Source organism: Eptesicus fuscus, chromosome 5, assembly GCF_027574615.1.
Source record: "Eptesicus fuscus isolate TK198812 chromosome 5, DD_ASM_mEF_20220401, whole genome shotgun sequence".
Taxonomy (NCBI): Eukaryota; Metazoa; Chordata; class Mammalia; order Chiroptera; family Vespertilionidae; genus Eptesicus; species Eptesicus fuscus.
The window spans coordinates 8209220-8231106 of record NC_072477.1 but is presented as its reverse complement, the minus strand read 5'-3'; the positions used below and the strand labels follow the sequence as shown (position 1 = coordinate 8231106).

General features: G+C 38.6%; 1 protein-coding gene across 3 annotated transcripts in view; it reads left to right on the top strand.

Annotated features, from left to right (window-relative positions):
- The first annotated feature begins 2381 nt into the window (after positions 1-2381).
- Positions 2382-21887, top strand: part of UNC79 (unc-79 homolog, NALCN channel complex subunit) — a 165775-nt gene continuing 146269 nt past the window's right edge. For 2 of the 3 annotated variants that reach the window (XM_028136886.2, XM_028136889.2), the window contains exons 1-4: positions 2382-2484; positions 11859-11951; positions 16209-16264; positions 16908-17037. In XM_028136886.2, the coding sequence (XP_027992687.2) occupies positions 2397-2484; positions 11859-11951; positions 16209-16264; positions 16908-17037 (367 nt within the window). In that variant the 5' untranslated portion in view covers positions 2382-2396. The remainder of the gene's footprint in view (positions 2485-11858; positions 11952-16208; positions 16265-16907; positions 17038-21887) is intronic. The other variant, XM_054715450.1, reaches the window with a different exon arrangement.

The window sequence follows — 21887 nt, the reverse complement described above, 5'->3', positions numbered from 1 at the left end:
GCATGGAATTCTGGGTCCCAAGCCAGGATTTCTGAATAAGAATCACTGAATTTTTAACTAGCTCTCTGGGTGATTCTTTTGTACACCATGTTTGAGAACAAACTGCGGCTAGGGCTAGAGGCTGTCTGCACCTGGGGCAGTGCAGTGTACCCGGAATGGCCCCATTTTTGTCTCAGTTCAGCCTACTAACTCTTAGGAAATCTTGGACAATCACTCCCCTTTCCCAGGCCTCAGTTTCCTCATATGAAGAATATTCCAGGTGGGCTCTCAGGCCCCTTTCCGTGCTAATGTTCTATAAGTAGGCTAAAATGCAGCTGAGGTGTCTTTTTATGCACAGCCCCAGTTAATTACTAGTGAACCACCTATGGGTTTTCTGGGTCTTCATTGGGAACCCAAGGCTGGCTGACCTTGCTCCCCAGTGTATAGTGTGGCCACATCTTCTCTGTTGACAGTTGATTGCTTGCTGAGATGGCACATTAATTTTAATGAAAATCAGAAATGCATTAGGCATCAAAATAGCACTAAGAAAGTAAATCTGCAAAACAAACAAGTCTAATAGTTTTCTTTTATAATGAATATGAAAACAAAGTCTTCATTGTCAAGTCAGTGGCTGATGACATATATATTGGGAGGTCCAGAATTCAATATACACATTCTGTGCAATGGGATTTGGTCTACATGCATTCTAAAGCTAAATAGTTATTTTTTTTTCAAATGTCCTCTATTTTTACTCCTTGTGCAGGTAATAATAATAGTAACAATACTAACATTAATAAAATGGCTAATATATGTGGAACGCACATTATGTGTTAGGTTAAGCACTTTACATTTATCTCATTTAAAGCTCCTAACAATCCTTTTAATGAAGTGAGGTAGGTAATGTTCCTATCCCCATTTAAAAATGTTGATAGATTATTATTAGGTGGCACGTTCTTCTGTGATAATCTATAACTAAATACTCAGGGACATGCAGCAGTAGTTTACGGCTTCCTTTCTTTGGTGCATCTGAATCTGCCCTGGTGCTGGCAGATGCAAATTACCTTATTGCCCAAGACTCCAGATGTAGGAAGATTGTAGTTTGGTTGATGGATTAGAAATAGCCTGTTTTTTTATTTTGTTTTTGTTAATTCTCACCCGAGGATATTTTTCCATTGATTTTTAGAGAGAGTGGAAGGGACGGGGAGAGACACACAGAGAGAAAAACATCAATGTGAGAGAGACACATCAATTGGTTGCCTCCCACACATGCCCCAACCAGGGCAGGATGGAGCCCGCAACCAAAAGAGGTGCCCTTGACCAGGAATTGAACCCAGGACCCTTCAGTCCTCAGATCAATACTCTATCCACTGAGCAAAACTGGCTAGGGCTGCCCTAACTGGTTTGGCTCAGTGGATAGAGCATTGGTCTGCGGACTCAAGGGTCCCAGGTTCAATTCTGGTCAAGGACATGTACCTTGGTTGCGGGCACATCCCCAGTAAGGGGTGTGCAGGAGGCAGCTGATTGATGTTTCTCTCTCATAGATGTTTCTAACTCTCTATCCCTCTCCCTTCCTCTCTGTAAAAAGATCAATAAAATATATTAAAAAACAAAACAAGTGCCGAAACCGGTTTGGCTCAGTGGATAGAGCGTCGGTCTGCGGACTGAAGGGTCCCAGGTTCGATTCCGGTCAAGGGCATGTACATTGGTTGCGGGCACGTCCCCAGTGGGGGATGTGCGGGAGGCGGCTGGTCGATGTTTCTCTCTCATCGACGTTTCTAACTCTCTGTCCCTCTCCCTTCCTCTCTGTAAAAAATCAATAAAATATATTTAAAAAAAAATAAAAATAAAAAAATAAAAAACAAAACAAAACTGGCTAGGGCTAGCCTGGCTTTATTTCCAGTCCTGCCCTTGACTTTTCTAAAACTTCCAATGAGAAAATAGTTTAACATCCTGTGCCACGGTTATCTTGTGTAATAAAAATGAAGGTAAGAATGCTGGAAGGATTTCAGGATTCATTAGCCCATGGAAAGTGCTTCTAATTTATGAAATTGAGGAGTAGTATGAATAACAAGTATTACTAAAGCTTGATAAAGTATTGAGGAAAAGCTCATGTAATAGATATTTATTTGTCTTAATGTAGTCATTCATTAGTCATTTATTGAGCAAATGCTGTATACTTACTATACTGAGTAGTATGTTTTAGAACTCTTAATAGGAAGGGAGCAATAGTTGCTTATAATTTAAATCAGTTCATAAAAACTTAGAATGTATAATTAGCATATTTTGTTAAATGGCAAAATATTCAGTGACTGATTACTCAATTTTCTTTTGTAGATCTTGGACAGTCGATATTTTATACAACCACATGTTTGCTGCCCTTTCTCAATGATGATATTCTGAGTACTTTGCCCTACACGATGATATCAACGTTAGCTACCTTCCCTCCATTTCTGCACAAGGATATTATTGAATATCTTAGCACATCTTTCCTACCAATGGCTATATGTAAGTTGAATTTTACCGAATACCAGATTATTTTTATATATTGTACAAATGGAAATTGCTTTTGCTGCTTGAGGCTATAAATTTGTAAGATTATAATGAAATCACTCGCTATGGACATATGCCATGATTTAAATTCAGTCACTTCAGCATGAATATTATGATGAAAACCAAAGGTGTGGAAGATTATACCTTAGAATTGTTTTATTCACATAGTTTGATCTTATGCAATAGGAAAAGAGAACATGTCAAGGCACAGTTTATGTTTCCCAAGTATACATTCCTAGAGGCTCGGTACATGAAAATTCATGCACTGGTCCCTCAGCCTGGCCTGCTCCCCTCTCAAAGTCCGGGAGCCCTCAGGGGCAGGAGGCAACCCGGTGATCAGGGGAAGGCGACGCCCCATCACACCTCTGCTGCTGCCACTGCTGGCAGTGCAAGCCTTGGCCGGCCCTGGTTACCTGCGCCTCGGGCGGCCCTGGGCGGCTGGGGGGCTGAAGGGTCTGAGGACTCTGTAGGCAGGTGCATGGAGCGGCTGGGCCTGCCTGGGGGTGGGCCCAGCCTTGCCACGCACCTGCCACCCTGGCGGGGCTGAGGGGACTGGGTGCTGCCATCTTGTGGCTGTGGGTGCCGCCATCTTTGAGGGCATGGCAGTAAATTAGCATATTCCCTCCTTATTGGCTGTGGGCGCCACCATCTTTGAGGGTGGGACAGTCAATTAGCATATTCCCTCCTTATGGGCTGTGGGTGCTGCTATCTTTGCGACAGTGTGAGGGTCAATTAGCATATCCCCTTTTATTAGATAGGATGCTATTTTTTTTGCCACTTGAGAAAAAAAGGTGGAGTGTTGCCTCAGCTGTAGAAATTGTTATCTTTTGCATTTGAAGGCAGTTAAGGTATGATGGAAAGAGCAATAGATAAAGTCAGGATATGTAGATTCTAGGCTCAGTTCTATCCATAATCTGCTGTTAGATGTTTGGCAACTCACATAGTTGAAACAACATCTCCAGAATGATGATAGCATCAGCTTTCTCTCACAGGGATGTTGTGGTGATAAAGTAAGTCAAAATACATGAAAACTCCTTGAAAACAGTTAAGGCTTGAGACTCATGTGCAAGTATTGTCAGAAACATGGAACTGATTTGAATTCTATTTTGCTGTTTTAGACTGAATTCTTCAGGCTTTCCAGACATGAGAGCAAAGAGAAAAAAAGTTGTGTTGTAGCTTTTATGATAAAAATCCTCCTAAAATAGTTTTTGTAGAAATGGATTATGAATTATCTATGTTTCAGTGAACAATCTGAAATGATTATGTTATGGCTTGGGGACTTAAATAGATCTCAATTCAAATCATAGCTCTGCTACCAACTAGCTGTGTGACTTTAGGCAAGTTAACTAACCTTTCTGTTTCTTACCTGTAAAATGAGAATAATAATAATGGCTGCTTCATGTGGTTGTTGTGATAATTGAGATGATGATTACGCTAGAAGATTGATAAGATGCTAACACAATGCCTAGTGTTCAATAAGTGTTAGTTTACTTCTCTCCTTCCCTCAACTCTTGTTCTATAAAAATACCTTTATTGGTCACATTCAATTCCTAGTGATCATTGTTCACCATTTTAATGTTATGTACTTATGATCTCATTAAAGTTGCTGCTCTGTAAATATATGTACCTTTGAACCACATTTATGTATTTTATAATCAAGTTTAATTTTAGCTATGGAATTAGAATTTTCGTGTCTTTTAAGCAAAGAGTCTGCTTTCTGCCTAAATTATGTAGTGATTAAAAAAAATTAGCAGACTGATTATACCATTCAAGTAATAGAATATTTAACCGTTTTCTTTTTTTGTTCTGTTTAACTTTACTGACAAGTACTTGTTTATGGCTACAGCCTTAGAAAGGGATGGCCATTTAGAAAAAATAGCAGGTGAGGCTGCATCTATGTAATAATTAATCCAAATCACTGTATTCCTACTTTTTAGGAATAAGTTAATTTTGGGAGAGGCATGGCATATATCAGGCCTCTGAAGTTATACTTAAGACTGTTCAGGCATTGGGACAGATGACAATATGTTCTTCACCCTTTATTAATTTCTACTTAATTAGAAACACAGACCCCAAAACATGCTGTGTAGTCACACTGAAATTCTAACATATTTAAGTGTGTGAACTGTTCAACTGAGGAGGACAAAATAGTAAATTTAGTTTATAACATATGTGTGAATTTTAGTGCTTGTGGAGTAACTTGCTGTTCATTTACCAATATGAACGAGTTGTTTATGTGTCTGAGACTTCATTTTTATCAACTGTAGAGGAGGGGTTTGGAAAAAAATGTTCCATCTCTAAGGTTTTTTCTGGCATTAATAATCGACGTGAAATAACATCAATCTTATTTTATGTCAGATGCTAACCCAATTGCTGATCTGGTTCATTTATTTTGTTGCTCTAGTTTTAGACTCTTCGTTCCGATTTTCATTTCTCTTCACCATTCCTGTGGTTCAGTGATAGCCAATCTTTTTCATCTTTAAATCTTTGAAAAATAAATTGTAGTACTAACCTTAAAGCCAAATTTTATTAAATGATTCAGGTGTTTCTTTTGTTCCTTCACAAGGGAGGTACAAAGACAGATCCATAGATAGAGGGGTCAGGTTCTAGATGAATCATGTTAAAATGAACTGATGTGAGAATGTGTGTCTTTTGCTTGCATCTGTGTTGTTTCTATTCTTTGGAAATTGTTCCAGTGTCTAGAAATTCTAACTGAAACAAGAGAGTAGTGTTTAACTTCTTCCAGAATATTATTTCAGGACTGAGGTGTTAGGATGAAGGATATTGCATTTTCTGAATACTTTATAATAAAGTCTTTAAAACAAAGACACTTTTTCCTCAAAAAATTAAAAATGGAGCTCCCGTTTGACCCAGTGATCCCACTTCTAGGAAAATATCCCAAGGAACCAGAAACACCAGTCAGAAAGGACATATGCACCCCTATGTTCATAGCAGTACAATTCACCATAGCTAAGACTTGGAAACAGCCTAAGTGCCCATCAGCAGATGAGTGGATTGGAAAACTGTGGTACATCTACACAATGGAATACTATGCTGATGTAAAAGAGAAGGAACTCTTACCATTTGCAACAGCATGGATGGACCTGGAGAGCATTATGCTAAGCGAAATTAGCCAGTTGGAGAAAGATAAATATCATATGATCTCACTCATATGTGGGATATAATGAACAACATAAACTGATGAACAAAAAGAGAGCCAGAGGAAAAAATATTTTAGAATATAAAGCAAAGACACTTTTATCTCTTTGGTATGGTATTCTCATGGTCAAATGTAAAACAGGACAGTTTTTCAGGTATTAAATGATTATATCATTAAGGGCATAGAAGATGACATTTTGAGCTCCAACATGGGTCTTATGAGGTATCACAGTTCTTTCAGTTTCAGGGCCATCTATGGATATCAGTTGTATCCTTCATGTCATTTTTGTCAATAAACCAAGTACTGTGCTTCTATTTTAAATAAGTCATTTTGAGGTGCCACAGAGCAAACTGCAGTTTATTATAAAAATTTCCTTTGACATAACCTTTTCTTTTTAATGCCTTCCATAAATAAGATATACTTCTTTTTATTCCAAATTTGTGCAATAGGCTTTGTTTATAACACACACACACACACACACACACACACACGTATATATATATACACATATATATATATATATATATGTGTGTGTATATATATATATATATATATATGTGTGTGTATATATATATATATATATGTACTAGTGGCCCGATGCACAAATGAAAATTTGTGCAAGAATGGGCCTTCATTCTCCTGGCTGCCGGCACCACCCTTTGCTCTGGCCAGAGCCGCCTTTTTGCCTTCCCACGCTGCCCAGAGGCCTGGAGCGGCTGGGGTGGTTCGAACACCTGCGTCATTGCCATGGCGACGACACAAGCCTCCCGCCCTGTGCTGAGTACCTGTGTATGCAAATTAATTCCATCTTTGTTGGGTTAATTTGCATACTCACTCCTGATTGGCTGGTGGGCGTCATGAAGGTACGGTCCATTACCATGTTACTCTTTTATTAGGTAGATATATTAAGGAGTTACCGAGAACTGAAAAAATCATTTGCATTTCACCATGGAAACCTCTCTTTTTCCAATAAAGAATCTGTGATTTGTGGACTGAATTGAAATATGGTTGGTGGGAAGATGATACTTTGGCAGAGAAGAGAAAAAGCTGATCCCTAATGAACATTAATTGATGTAGGCTATGTTATTTCAAAGATAATAATAAAGCTGAACAGTTATGTCAGTGAAAAATGCTTCTGGTGTATCTTGGTAGCCAGGACTATGCAGTCTCGTCTAGTTTCTTTCCTAAGTTAAATTTACCCCCAAAGCTCTAGCTGGCTTGGCTCAGTGGATAGAGCATCGGCCTGGGGACTAAAGGGTCCTGGGTTCGATTCCAGTCAAGGGCACATGCCCAGGCTGCAGGCTCGATCCCCAGTAGGGGGCATGCAGGAAGCAGCCAATCAGTGATTCTCTCTCATAATTGATGTTTTTAGCTCTTTCTACCTCTCCCTTCCTCTCTGAAATCAATAAAATATATATTAAAAATGAATTTACCCCCAAAGTCACTTACCCTCAGGAAAAATAAAGGTTCATTCAGATCTTTGCATTGACTTCAAAGCAATTATCTGACTTAATTGAATACCTGGTTCCTGACCATTGGCCCTGAATTATTTTTTATTCTACTAATACTCCAGAAGATGTGTGTTATGCTCCTGTGATCTCCCCAAATCTAATAAACATATTTTAAAAAGACAGTAAAAACCCAAAATAGGATATTGATGGTTTTTAAGTATTTTTTTTTTATATATAAACTCTTCTTTATTGGCTAGTGATTGTTTTTAGTAAGGTAGGCCTACCATATTTTAAGAGTTTATTGTTGAATTGGGGGAAATGTTTTGGAAATAAGAATCCAGAAATGCTGAATTGTTTTCTTTTGACTACAGATCTCTTAACCTCATCGAATTTTTAATTTCCTTATTTGTAAAATTGTGAATAATCATAAACTTCTCTGTCTACATCCCATGTTTGAAATAATATATAGGAATAGCCTTTGTATAGTGTAAGTTACCTAAGCATATAGCAGGGGTGGGGAACATCCTTATAAGGCTCTCAGAATCATTAGGTTTGGCCCTGCCAAGGCAACCACAGGTGGGACTTGAAATTCAATAAATTTATTTATTTATTTATTTATTTATTTATTTATTTATTTATTTAAATATATTTTTATTGATTTCAGAGAAAAAGGAAGAGGGAGAGAGAGATAGAAACATCAATGATGAGAGAGAATCATTGACTGGCTGCCTCCCGCGAGCCAAACCGGCCAGGGCGAAATTCAATAAATTTATAGGAGCTTTTTTCATAGAAATGGAATTCCCACCTCCCCCTACAGTTTGTTGTATCATAACAGTAATTGTTCTAACAGGTTTCAGGTGCACAATTCTACAACACATCATCTGTACACTGCATTGTGTGTTCCCCACCCCAAGTCAAGTCTCCATCCATCACCATTTATTTCCCCTATGGCCTCTCCCACCTCCTTCTGCCCTCCCTCCCTGGGCAAACAGCCACATACGGCTATGGCTATCATATTGGATAGCACAGCTTTGGCATTTAAGCTCCAAAAGGACAAAGACTTGCCTGCTTTGTATATAGCTGTGTCTCCAGGGCCTTAAATAATGCCTGGCACATAGGAGGCACTGAAAAAATACTTAAAAAAAAAAATCCTCACCCAAGAATATGGAGAGAGAGAGAGAACATTGATTGGCTGGAACCCACAACCTAGACATGTGCCCTGACCAGGAATTGAACCCGTATCCTTTTGGTGCACGGGATGATGCTCCAACAAACTGAGCCACCTGGCCAGGGCTTAAAATACTTCTTGACTGAATAAGTGACTAGAGCATTGGCTATGAAGTCAGGTGATTTGGACTATAGTCCTAATAATTAATTTGGTGTTCTCATGCAAATGATTTGATTTCTCTCTTATAAAATGGTTTTTCCATATACTTTTTTTTTTTGCGAGAATCATATAAGAGCTGTACATGATAATATATTAGGAATTATGAAATGCAGGAACAGATTAGGGAATTGTTATTGTTCATAAAGGGGGGGCGTGGTGGTGCTGGTTATTCTGATGGTGCTGAGAGGATCTGGAAATAGGTCTAAAAACTTGATTATATTTCCTGAGCACAATATTATGTATAAAAATATTTTTATTTTGATTAATTTTCTTCTTCCTTCCATTGTTTGTGGCTGTGGCCTTTTGCACCCCCATGGGGACAAGCAACACATCTGTTTACATCATGCTTTTTAACAAGATTCAATAAATGATGTGTGCCTGTGTGTGTTTATTAAATTAGAATTGCGATGATTTTATTCAATCTGTTAGAAGGCTAAGAAATTGCAAGGCACCATCTGTTTATATAAGCATTGGAGCCAGTTTCCTAGTGCTTGAGCCAAGGGAACATTTTTGGCTTTGTGGTTGACCATACCTGAGGGAGAGCATGGTTTTGTAGGGCTAGGAGGGATATCCAAAGGTCACTGATTCATTTGGGCTGTTCCATAAATACACTTCACCTAAATCATCTGAGGCACCTGGGCATCTCTCCCATTTTTAAAGGCCTCCAGGCATAGTGATTCTCAGCATATTATTAAAAAGTTTGAGATGAATTTAAACAAAGGTGAAAACCTTTGTCCCGAAAGGAATGGAATTATTTTTTGTTGAGATTTTCTTTTTCTTCCTTAATCAAAGGGCACAAGGGGCAAGCAATTATTCCTCCCACACCTGGACCCCTTACTAAGTGTTTTCTGTTTTATTTCTCATCTCTCTAGCAGTACTTGTCAAATGGAGGTCCAAGGTTCATTTGCATTAGAATAATTTGTTGTGTTTATATATAAGGCACTTTCCTGTTTCCAAACTGAGGTAGGCCCTCTGGATATGGGCCCCCAAATGCTGAATTTGAACAAACTCTCTGGCTCAAGTCTGAGAACAACTGCATCTTGTTCTTTAGGATTTGGCTCAAAGTCCTTCTTCTTTGATCAATCATATTTGATTAGTCAACTTTATCATCTAATAGCAATGAATTGATCTCCACATCTTTGTGTAATTATTAAACTTATTGGTATTGTATAGCCAAACTAATTTATCTACCTGAATATCACCTAGGTGGTGGGTTAGCTGCAGCCCAGCTGCAAGTGATGAATAAAAAGCAATCTCAAGTAAATGGAACTTAATTATAGACCTGTTTTATTTGTTTGTTCATTTGAGCACCATCTATTGTGGTGCTCAAAATCGTTTATGTAAAAGAAAAAAAAGATTCATAGTAAATTTCTTTGTCTTCTTTACTTTATGACAAATCTTTTATTAGTGTTTGAATGTTACTTCTATGTATGTGCTTTTATAGTAAGTTGTCTTATTGTTTTTGGCTGTAGGTGAGATATTATTTCCACATATTACACTTGATATAGAATAAAGTAAAATAAAATAAAGCAGATTTTAAAGTTATCTGCTTTTTTTTTAGTTTTACTGAACTCTTCTTTTTTTTTAAATTTTATTTTATTGTTTAAAGTATTACATATAGTAGGACATATATCTCCTCCCCCCCCCCATTGACCTTCCCCCAGCCTCCCTACCCCCTGTCGCATATCCTCATCTCCCCCCCACCCCCGCCCCCAGTGTCTTGTGTCCATTGGTTGTGCTTATATGCATGCATACAAGTCCTTTGGTTGACCTCTTTCCCTCCCTCCCTAACACTCCCCAGCCTTCCCGCTGTAATTTGACAGTCTGTTTTATCTGCTTTTTTTGTTGTTCTTGTTCATGGACTTGTCCATGATGCATAGGAAATTGAGAATTGACTTTCTGAAGGTGTTATACTCACTGTCCACTGTTCTAATTAAGCTTTTATTTTTAAAAATTTTAAATATTTTTTTTTGATTTCAGAGAAGAAGGGAGAGGGAGAGAGATAGGAACATCAATGATGAAAAAGAATCATTGGTGGGCTGCCTCCTGCACACCTCACACTGGGAATTGAGCCCATAATCCAGGCATGCGCCCTGACAGGAACTGAACTGTGACCTCCTGGTTCTTAAGTCCGACACTTAACCTCTGAGCCATGCTGGCCAGGCTAATCATGCTTTCTTGACAATTTTCCACACAAGCTCAAATATAAGGAGAGTTTTCTCCTGCTTCTACAATGATCCCTGAGAAAAGAAATTCATTTTATATTTGAATCCTTATAAAGTTTCTACTATTGTGGATCCTCCCTCAATTATTGTGTTTAGAATAATAAAGTACTTGTTGGAGACAATATATTACCCTGAATGACTTCAATCATTGCTAGTTTTGAATGCTTATTGGGGTTCCTGATACATTCTATTAAAAAAAAGACACAGAAAGAAATTTAATATAGTTGGATGTCATTGTAAACAAGCCACTTAAAGATGTATTATTACCTGGAGAACATGATTATGCAGCTATAAGATGAATTTTGAAGAAACCAACTTGCTTTGTGATTTCATGCTTGTGGCACAGGATGAAATGTTCAGCAGCAGTGTTATTCACAGAATCAAAAAGTGCTTTATTTAAAACAACTCAGATGGATCTGAAGATGGTAAGCTTTGGAAAACTAAAAAAGTGGCTCTTATGGTGATGAAGATGCTAATGGTTAAGTTACATGCGAAGGTTTGAATAAAATTTTTTAATGACATGAGAGTTGAAAAAATTTTTTAATTAATGTACTATTTTTTGAAAATACATGATTTAAATTTTGTGTAACTAAATTAATAAGGTACTCACTATAAGTAGACTATTATTTTATCTGCATCTCTAAAAGTTAATGAATTCAAGTTGGGTTCAGAAACCTTTTACCTTTACTTTCTTATTGGGATAGCTTTCAACATGCCTTTATACCTGGGAATATGGAGGATTCTGTTTTTTCTTGCTTTTCCACCCAGATACAAACATCTTGGGAGCAGAGATCACATCTTAGTACAGCTCTGATAAGCCATTACATCACTTTCTGGCACAGTTCCTGCTCCTTGTGGATTCTCACTAATTGCTGGCTACTGTGCCAGGACAAAATTTGTAGTGTTATTTGTGCAAAATGTCCATTAATATAGTTGGGACTTTTAAAGAAAAAGTTTCTTCTCAGCTTTCATGCTCTATGCAAAAGTAGCAAGTATATATATATATATATATATAATATATATATATATATATTATATATATGTGTGTGTGTGTGTGTGTGTGTGTGTGTGTGTATTGTATCTAATAAAAAATATTTTAATTTCAGTGGGTTCCTCAAGGAGAGAAGGAGTTCCTGCCCATGTCAATCTCTCTGCGTCATCCATGCTAATGATTGCAATGCAGTACACATCCAACCCAGGTAAGTGGAAATTTGGGTGATTTGACTAGTTCCAAAACCAATAATTAAACAAGAGATCAAACACACAGGCTAGAAATTCATGAAAAGAACATTGCTTGGTGGATAGACAAGTGAAGATGTGTTAGAAAACAGACTTATGAATTGAAATAAATTTCCCTTTCCCTTTCAATAAAGTATATTGTTGCTATTAGTTGCAATCTTGCAAGAATGTTGAGGACACAATTTTAGAACATTGTCTATAAATTGAGTAAATATAAATATACATTAATAGTTGACTTAGAAATATAAAAATCACCTGCAATTCTAATAATTAAAGAAAATCATTTGTGAATTCACTACTTTAATGCCACACAAGTATCCTAGAACATACATCTTTTAGTACATTTCTGATTATTTCCTTAGAATACATTTATAAAAGAAGGATTAATTGGCTAAAGGACTTGAAAAAATTTCAGTAGTCTCACTAATTAAATATGAAAGTATATGTAACCTGTCATTGAGTATTATAAGATTTGTATAGAGTTGGACAGGTGGAAATAATATCTTGTTGCAATTTGTATTTATTTGATTACTAGTGATGTTGGACAGGTCTCATATGATTTACTCTGTTTGATTTCTGTACATCTGTATAATTGCAGATGAACTTTGGGAAACCGACCTAAAAAGGGGCTGTGTTGGAGACACATGCTAAGATATGACAATTTTTATTTTTACTTGATGTTTATTTGGAAAGTGAACCAATTTGATGGCACAGTTTTCAACCTTCTACTTAATTACATAGTAAATTAACTATATAATAAAATCCCATTCTGAAATGGCGGAATGACCAGAATGACTAGAGACCAGAATGACCATGGCCCTCGAGTGAGCAGTTAGGGGTGATCAGGCAGTCAGGCTAGCAGTTAGGGGCGATCAGGAAGGTAGGCAGAGGTGGTTAGGGGTGGTCTGGCAGGCAGAGGTGGTTAGGGGGATCAGGCAGGCAGGCAGGCAAAGTGCTTAGGGGCGATCAGGCAGGCAGGCAGGCAAAGTGGCTAGGGGCGATCAGGCAGGCAGGCGAGTGGTTAGGGGTAATCAGGCAGGCAGGTGAGCAGTTAGGGGCCATCGGTCTCGGATTGCGAGAGGGATGTCTGACTGCTGGTTTAGGCCCGATCCACTGTGAATCGGGCCTAGACTGGCAGTCGGACATTCCTTGAGGGGTCCCGGATTTCGAGAGGGTGCAGGCCGGGCTGAGGGACCATCACCCCCCCCCCATGCACGAATTTCATGCACCGGGCCTCTACTCTCTATATATAAAAGCTTAAGTGACCAAACGACCAGTTGACTGGTCGCTATGATGTGCACTGACCACCAAGGGGCAGATGCTCAATGCAGGAGCTGCTCCCTGGTGGTCAGTGCGCTCCCATAGCCAACCTCCCGTGGCCCCAATTGGCCGATCACCGGCCAGGCCAAGGGGCCCCACCCATGCACTAATTCGTGCACTGGGCCTCTAGTAGTAAATAATAATGGAGTTTTTGACTCTGGATGATGAGGAAAACATATTTTTTTATTAAAAAGCTCTAATGTTTTTTGTGTGGAGCATCATCCTTTAAATATGAAATCCCTTATGATTATATGAGTTTAATTAAAATATATTTATTTTGGGAGTTATATCTCATGTCTCACCCTATTTGGCTTAAAGTACCCTCAAAATGTCATTTATATTATATATTGTGTTCTGGAAAAAATCCTTCATTTGAAATCTAATTAATTGAAGTCTCATCATGAGGCTCTGGTCCTAATTTCTAAGTTGGAAGGCAGTAAAGCAATGTGTGTAAAATCATGTGCTTTGAGGTTAGATGTATGTGGGTTCACATCTGAGCTCACCTGCAAATTGCCAGTTAGCTTAACCTTGAGCACCGTTTTTAACTACCTTAAGACTAAGTTTCCTCATAAAATTTCTATAAAATGGGAATAATTCCTCCTGCAGTGCCTTAAAATGCCATTGCGAGGATTTAATGAATTAAAGCATACGTAAAGTGCTTACTTAGCATAGTAATGGTCACATTGTAAATGCTCCGTAAATAGCAATGGGATTGTTACAATCTGTCATCTTCTTGGAGTTGAATGTTTCACAGGGAAACCGCCTTGATCATATAGAACTACTTCTGTTATTTCTAATTCTATATTGTCATCTATTCATGGGGGAATGTTTATAGCCAAAAGTTAATTCTATAGTAAGAATTACATTTGGAACCCCAACCCAGTCTTGCAATGTGGGAAACTGTTAAGAAGTGAAGTGATATCCACCAGGAGGCACTCTGGGACCAAGTGGTAGGTCATCATTCTATTGTTTTAATTTTCCTTGGGGGAGACAGCAAGAGGCAGCTTGGTCCTTGTAGTCTTTGTTCAACTAACAAGTGCTGTTGAGTAAATCCTCTGTACACAGTTTTGTGCATTTAGGCATTGGGAAAACCATCAGAAATGTAAGATACTAGAGGCCCAGTGCACTAATTTCATGCACTGGAGAGGGGTCCCTCAGCCAGCCTGCGCCCTCTCGCAGTACGGGAGCCCTCAGGGGATTTTTGACTGACATCCTTAACGCTGCATCTGGCTGAGCAGCACTCCCCCTGTGGGAGCGCACTGACCACCAGGGGGCAGCTCCTGCATTGAGTGTCTGCCCCCTGGTGTTCAGTGTGTGTCATAGCAATCAGTCATTCCGCCATCGGGCTGAAACCGGCTCTCTGACATCCCCTGGGGGTCCCAGATTGCGAGAGGGCACAGGCCAGGCTGAGGGACCCCCACCGGTGCATGATTGGGGCCAGGGAGGGATGTGGGAGGTTGGCAAGCCAGGGAGGGACCACAGGAGGGCTCCAGGGCATGTCCAGCCCGTCTTGCTCAGTCCCGATTGTTTGGACCCCAGCAGCAAGCTAACCTACTGGTCGGAGCATCTGCCCCCACTGGTCAGTGCACGTCATAGCGACTGGTCGACCAGTCGACTGCCCCCTGGTGGTCAGTGCATGTCAGAGCAAGCAGTTGAGCAGCCTTAGCATATCATTAGCATATTATGCTTTGATTGGTTGAATGGCCAACTGGATGACCGGACACTTAACATATTAGGCTTTTATTATATAGGATGGTTCTTACTTCATGGAGATTATATCTAGTTGGGAAGATTAGGCATATTCACATAAATTATTAATTTGTAATATAAAGTAGTATGTGAAACATACAAAATAAATACTGTAGATAGTATTAATGCATCAGAAATCAAGAACTTTTTAGATTAAAAGGACTAGGAAAGGTTTCATGCCACTTGAACAAAGTATGGGTCTTAAAATATGGATACAATTTTAATTGATATAGTAAGTAGGGTCTTCTGGGAGGGGAAATAATAAGATTGGAAGATGGATTAGGGAAGGTATAAAACAGCTATCTAACTAGGGCAACAGAATCTTTCTTCCCTAAGTAAGCATAGGCAAATCAAAGAAGCTTGCTGCTGTGTAGCTTTTAAGCATTCATCAGGAGATGGAATTGGAAATCAAATGATAAGATTCCCATTCTAATCCATCATTCTGTGACTTGCTGTCCTAACTTGGGCAAGGTAGGAAACTAAGTCTCAGTTTATTAACTGCAACATGGTGGTTATGAGATAATACAAGTAAAGCTCTTAGCACAATACCTGGCATAATGAATGCTCAATCAATATGGCCTTTTGGCCCTGACGGGTTTGGCTCAGTGGATAGAGCGTCGACCTACAGACTCAAGGGTCCCAGGTTAGATTCCAGTCAAGGGCATGTACCTTGGTTGTGGGCACATCCCCAGTAGGGAGTGTGCAGGAGGCAGCCGATCGATGTTTCTTCTCTCATCGATGTTTCTAACTCTCTATCCCTCTCCCTTCCTCTCTGTAAAAAATCAATAAAATATATTTAAAAAAAAATATGGCCTTTTGTTATGATCATATTCTGCTATTTTTTCCCCTATGTAGTTCTTTATTACATTGATATAAATTTGTGTTATAAAGGTATGATTACTAGGGATTTTTCTTAATATTTCCTTTATTGATAAGAAGAATGAAATATACTTTCAAGGATCTTGGAATAAAGCTTGATAAAGTCAAGGGCTTATATGATGTTTTGAAAAGTATGAATATATGGAAATAAGTAGTCTCTAATTTAATGAGTAGAGTGAAAAGTCTCACTAGTATAGTTTATTAAATCTCAAAGGATGTTTTATCTGGTACTTATATTTAATGTTCAAATTACATTTTCTTCTTTACAGTGTATCATTGTCAGTTATTGGAATGCCTCATGAAATATAAACATGAAGTCTGGAAAGTAAGTTTTGGACCATATTTAACTCATAGCCACAAACTTAATTTATATAATGTAGTAAAAATTGTTTGCATGTTAAAAGTATTTGTAGGTAAAATTTATTGATGTTTTATTATATTGGTGTGCTAAACCCTATAATTCTTTCCTTACTGGTTAATTATCATTTAGAGAAGGAATGATCTTGAACAAGTAGCTTGACAGAAAAAGTAATTGAATATCTTTTCTTCTTGGAATTTAGCAAATACTATATTATATGACAATTTTATTTAATTTGAAAGGTTGCTTAAGAACCCGTCTGCTTTCAAATAGATGTGAATTGTTGCAAAATATGTTATATTTTAAAAATGCACTGTTTAGCAAACTGGCTTATGTTGTTCTAAAATCTGTCTTTAATATCATTCTGAGTAGAGAATTTGTTAAGAGATAATGTACATATGAACTCTGCCTGGGGGGGTTTATTTACAGGACCAGTATGTACATAACAAAAATAATGTTTTAATATGATCTAAACTGGTTGATGAGATTCCAGGGGATTAACCACCTCAACCCCTCTATTGAAATGTCTACTGCTTTGGTACTATTGAATGAGCTACCTTTATTTTTATTTGATCATGCTAAGTCAAAATATGCTTCCTGCTTCCTTCAGGATCTTTTGTACGTGATCGCCTATGGCCCTTCACAAGTGAAACCGCCAGCTGTGCAAATGCTGTTCCATTACTGGCCCAATTTAAAACCTCCTGGGGCAATAAGCGAATACAGGGGCTTGCAGTATACAGGTAAGAGAATAGCCCTGTGATGCCCCGCCTTTATTTCTCCTATGCCACATTTGCCTCACCTACTTATATATTTTTTATCTTGCTGGATTATATTTATGTGCCTTTAGACATTGTCATAAATCCTCTCTGAAACTAGGTGGTATAAAATAAATTAATGAAAATTAATTTCATGACACCATAGTGTAAGTCTCAGTCTCATTTGCCACACGTACTCTGTGGTCTTAACTACTACTGATGTTAATCACTGCAAAGGTGTGAGCGATAATGCTGCACATTTGCTCACCATGTAGCAAAACTCCAGGTGGCTAATTCTGTTCTGATGAGAAAATTTGGAGCACATTCAACATTACCAGTTCATACACTAAGTACCAATTAAATGACCTTGATAGCCTAGTTGGACAGGAAGAATCAACAATTACTGAATATTGTTGTCATTAATAACTGAGAAGTAAACATCGAATTTAAATATAAAGACATATATTTATTAAAAAAAACCCCAAACTAACCCAGGTCCTATGTTGTGGATTATGTTTAGCTCTAATAATAAAAGCGTAATATGCTAAATAGACCGGACAGCCAAATGACCGGACGAAGCCGCGTAACTGGGGCCGAGGCAGAAGCGGTTAAGGGTGATCAGGCAGGCAGGCAGAGTGGTTAGGGATGATGAGGCAGGCAGGCAGGTGAGTGGTTAGGGGTGATGAGGCAGGCAGGCAGGCAGGTGAGTGGTTAGGGGTGATGAGGCAGGCAGGCAGAGGTAGTTAGGGGTGATGAGGCAGGCAGGCAAAGTGGTTAGGAGCGATGAGGTAGGCAGGCAGGCCAGCGGTTAGGAGCCAGTGGTCCTGGATTGCAAGAGGAATGTCTGACTGCTGGTTTAGGCCCGATCCCAACCGGCAGTTGGATATCCCCCAAGGGGTCCCAGATTGGGAGAGGGTGCAGGTTGGGCTAAGGGACCCCACCCTCCCATCCACGAATTTAGTGCACCAGGCCTCTAGTATAATATAAAATTAGAGAGCAACCTATGGCTAATAGAATTTCAGATGCCCTTGGCTACCTTCTCCCTCCACTTAATTGTAGACATAGCTTTCTGAAAATGGCAGAGGTGGATGTTTTGGCAAAGTTAGCTTTTATTTGGGTTCTTGTGTACTGATGTTCTAGAACCCATTTTCTTGGCATCTCTTGTCTTTCCTAAGGCCATTGGAGGTGGTTCAGAGGGTTTAATTTAATTCTGTTCCTTATGTTCCCGATGAAAACTAATTGTTAGAGTTATTAATGCCTGTTTTTATGGTCCCTGCTGGGATTATTCTAAACTTAGAACAAATAGTATTGACTGTAGTGGTAACATTAATACAGGCAGTCCTCGGGTTATGTCGGAGATCCGTTCCTACGGCGCGACATAACGCGATTTTCGCCATAAGTCGGAACTCACCTACATAAGCACCTATGTCACTCACATGGAGGACATACACAGCAGTAATGAAGTGAAACAGTAAAAAAAATTTAAAAGAAAGATAACAATTCCTGACCTTTACTTGTGTTAAATAAATAATAAAAAACATAAAGCACATATGTACATATGTCGAAATGACAGAACTTTTTTTTTTTTATAATTACTGTAAATGGGAGATGGCGACGTAACCACGAAATGACGTAAGTCGAGTCTGACATAACCTGAGGACTGCCTGTATTAATTAAATCAATGAAGGTAGATAGTAATTTTTAAAAGAATGAAAATTGATGTTATTGGTTTTTTACATCATCTGTAGTAGAGAATATTGAAGTATTGCTAACTGGATAATTGGAATATAAAAGCAAAAGTAGTTGGAATCATTAATAAAATAAAAGGTAAAATGACTGAAATATTTGATACCAACTCTTCTCAGTAGATCTATGAAATAAGCATTTACAGGATGTATGAATGGGTAACCAATATTAAATGAAATGTATTTATTTGGTAAAGAGTAACTTTATTTAAAGAGTAACTCTAATGTGCAAGGCCCTGTGTTTTCTGACACAAAACCAGATCTTATGGAACCTAATACAATCTAGACATGAAAACTCATTCATTTATTCATCAAATTCTTACGTGGTATCTACTATTAGCTGGGCATTATTCTAGGCATTGGTAATATGATGAAAAACCATACTAAAATCACTAATATCTTGGTGTGTACGTTCCATTGTGGGGAAAAGACCAGGAAACTACCTTCTAGTGTGGTAAGTACTAAGGTAGAGCAAATACAGTTGGCCATTGAACAACACAGGAGTTAGGGGTGCCAACCTCCTCACCCCCTTTACAGTTGAAAATCTATGCATAACTTTTGACTCCCCTAAAACTTAACTATTAGTAGCCTACTGTTGATGGGAAACCTTACATATTACAGTCGTTTAACACATATTTTATATGTATTATATACTATATTCTTAAAATAAACTAGAGAAAAGAAAATGTTAAGAAAATCATAAGAGAGAAAAAATACATTTACAGTATTTATTGAAAAAAATCCATGTGTAAGTGGACCCACAATTAATAGCCTACAATTTAAAGCTGGGTTGTTCACGGGTCAACTGTACAGAGAGCTGTGGGAACACACAGGAGGGACCTCTGACTTCACCCTGATGGTGGGCAAATTTGCGGAAGGTTGAGTTGTCAAGAAAGGTTCTTTAGTGAGTGACATGTAAGCTGATACCTGAACGAGATGCACACTCTAGACATCACTAGGGGAGTGAATCATTAATATATAAAAAGTGAGATTGAGGCAGAAGGAACTGCATGGGTTCAGACTTGGAGGCCAAAGATAGCATGATAGTATTTTAGTTACTGGAAAAAGTCGCTATGCAGCCAGACAGTGAAGGGACAGGGGTAAGCGGAAAGCCTGGCAGGGCCTATGAAGGAGATTGGATTTCATCCTAATGGCCAAGGGAAACCACATCAGGTTTTAAATGGAGAAACCACATGATAAGATTGGCCTGTTCAGAGCGTCCCAGAATCCCCGGGGAAACTGACAGATGCTTCTGTTTCCCCGGTGACCACACCCTCTTGGAAGAGCCAGACAAACCTGTTTCCCCAGAATAGCTCAGCCTCTGCCAACTAAGATCAGAGTGACCCTTTCTTCTTCTCTTGCCTGTCTGAACAGGAGTTTCTGTGTACAGGCATTCATTCTTCAGTCCAACCTTGTAATCACACCTCCACACACTTCCATTTTTACAACAGTGTCATTATTTGCCTACTTGCCAGGCACTGTCCAAGGTCCTGGGAAAGCAGCTCTCTTGGAACTCCCATTCTAGGGGATCATGGCATTCTATGCAGAAAACAAGAGATAATGGAAAAAATTAACCATTTTGGTCTGTATATTACTATTTATCCAGCATTGTCTGCTTGTCAGACATTGTTCTAGCTGCTTATTATATCATTTAATATTTTAGCATTCTCTTAATTGAACAAAAATTATGGACCAAGACCAGATTAAGTTTTACAGACATTTTCTCAATTAATTTTCACAAAAATCCTGAGAGGCAGGTTCTCTTATTTCAATGTTACAACAAAGAGTGGGGCATAGTTTAACTAACATCCCTAAATTCACACAATAATAAGAAAACACTGCTTGAATTTGAATCTAGATTATCTTCATTGAACACTCAACATTTTTTTGGTATAACAGTGTGATGTCACTTCTCTCAATTTAGTTCCTTAGTGAAACTTTAGCTGGAGCATTAGAAATTTCTGCAATGCCTACTGCAGTGAAGGGTGAAGTAAAGGGTATCATCAGTATTTAGAGTGCACTGCAACCCTAAATATTTTAATAATAAAAATTATATAGCCTCACAAAATTTTATGATGAAAACTAGAGGCCTGGTGCATGAAATCGTGCATGGGTGGGGTCTAGCTGGCCCACCGTGATGGGGGCAGATCGGGGCTGGGCCAGTGGGGGGTAGGGGACACAAGAGGTTGGCAGGCAGGCCCCACACCCTGATCGGGGTGGGGGGAGCTGATCAGGGGTGGAGCCAGCCAGAGGGAGGGGCCGTGGGAGGTTGGGGTGGGGAGGTGCCGATCAGGGCCCCGATTGGGCTGGTTGGCTGCCGCAGTGCATGTGGTCGTTCGCGTTGTTTCCATGCCTGTGTGTTGAGCATCTGCCCCCTGGTGGTCATTGTGTGTCATAGCTACTGGCCAGTCGGCCAGTCACTTAGGCTTTTATATATATAGATAGTATAATTTGAAATCAAGGGTGTGATGCCTTCTGCTTTGTCCTTTCTTGGGATTTCTTTGTCTATTTGGGGTCTTTTGTGGTTCCATGTAATTTTTAGGAGTGTTTTTTCTACTTTTGTAAAGTTGCCATTGGACTCTTGATAGGGATTGTATTGAATCTATAGATGGTTTTTAGTAGTATTGACACTTTAACTGTATTAATTTTTTCTAATCTATGAACATGGGATATCTTTTTCATTTATTTTTTTGTTCTTCGATTTCTTTCATAAGTGTCTTGTAGTTTTCAGAGTAGATATATTTCATCTCTTTGATTAAATTTATTCCTAAATATTTTATTGTTTTTGATGCTATGATAAATGGGGCTAATTTCTCTATTTCATTTTTAAAGTATTAATTGTTAGTATATAGAAATGCTACTGGTTTTTATATGTCAATTTTGTATCCCACAACTTTATTGAATTCATTGATTAGATCTAACAGTTTTTTGGTTGTGTCTTTATAGGATGTTCTGTATATAAAATCATGTCATCTGCAAATAGAGGCAATTTTACTTCTTTTTTTTTCTGATTCTGATACCTTTTATTTCTTTATCTTGCTTGATTGTTCTAGCTAGGATTTCAGTATTATGCTGAGTACAAGTGGTGAG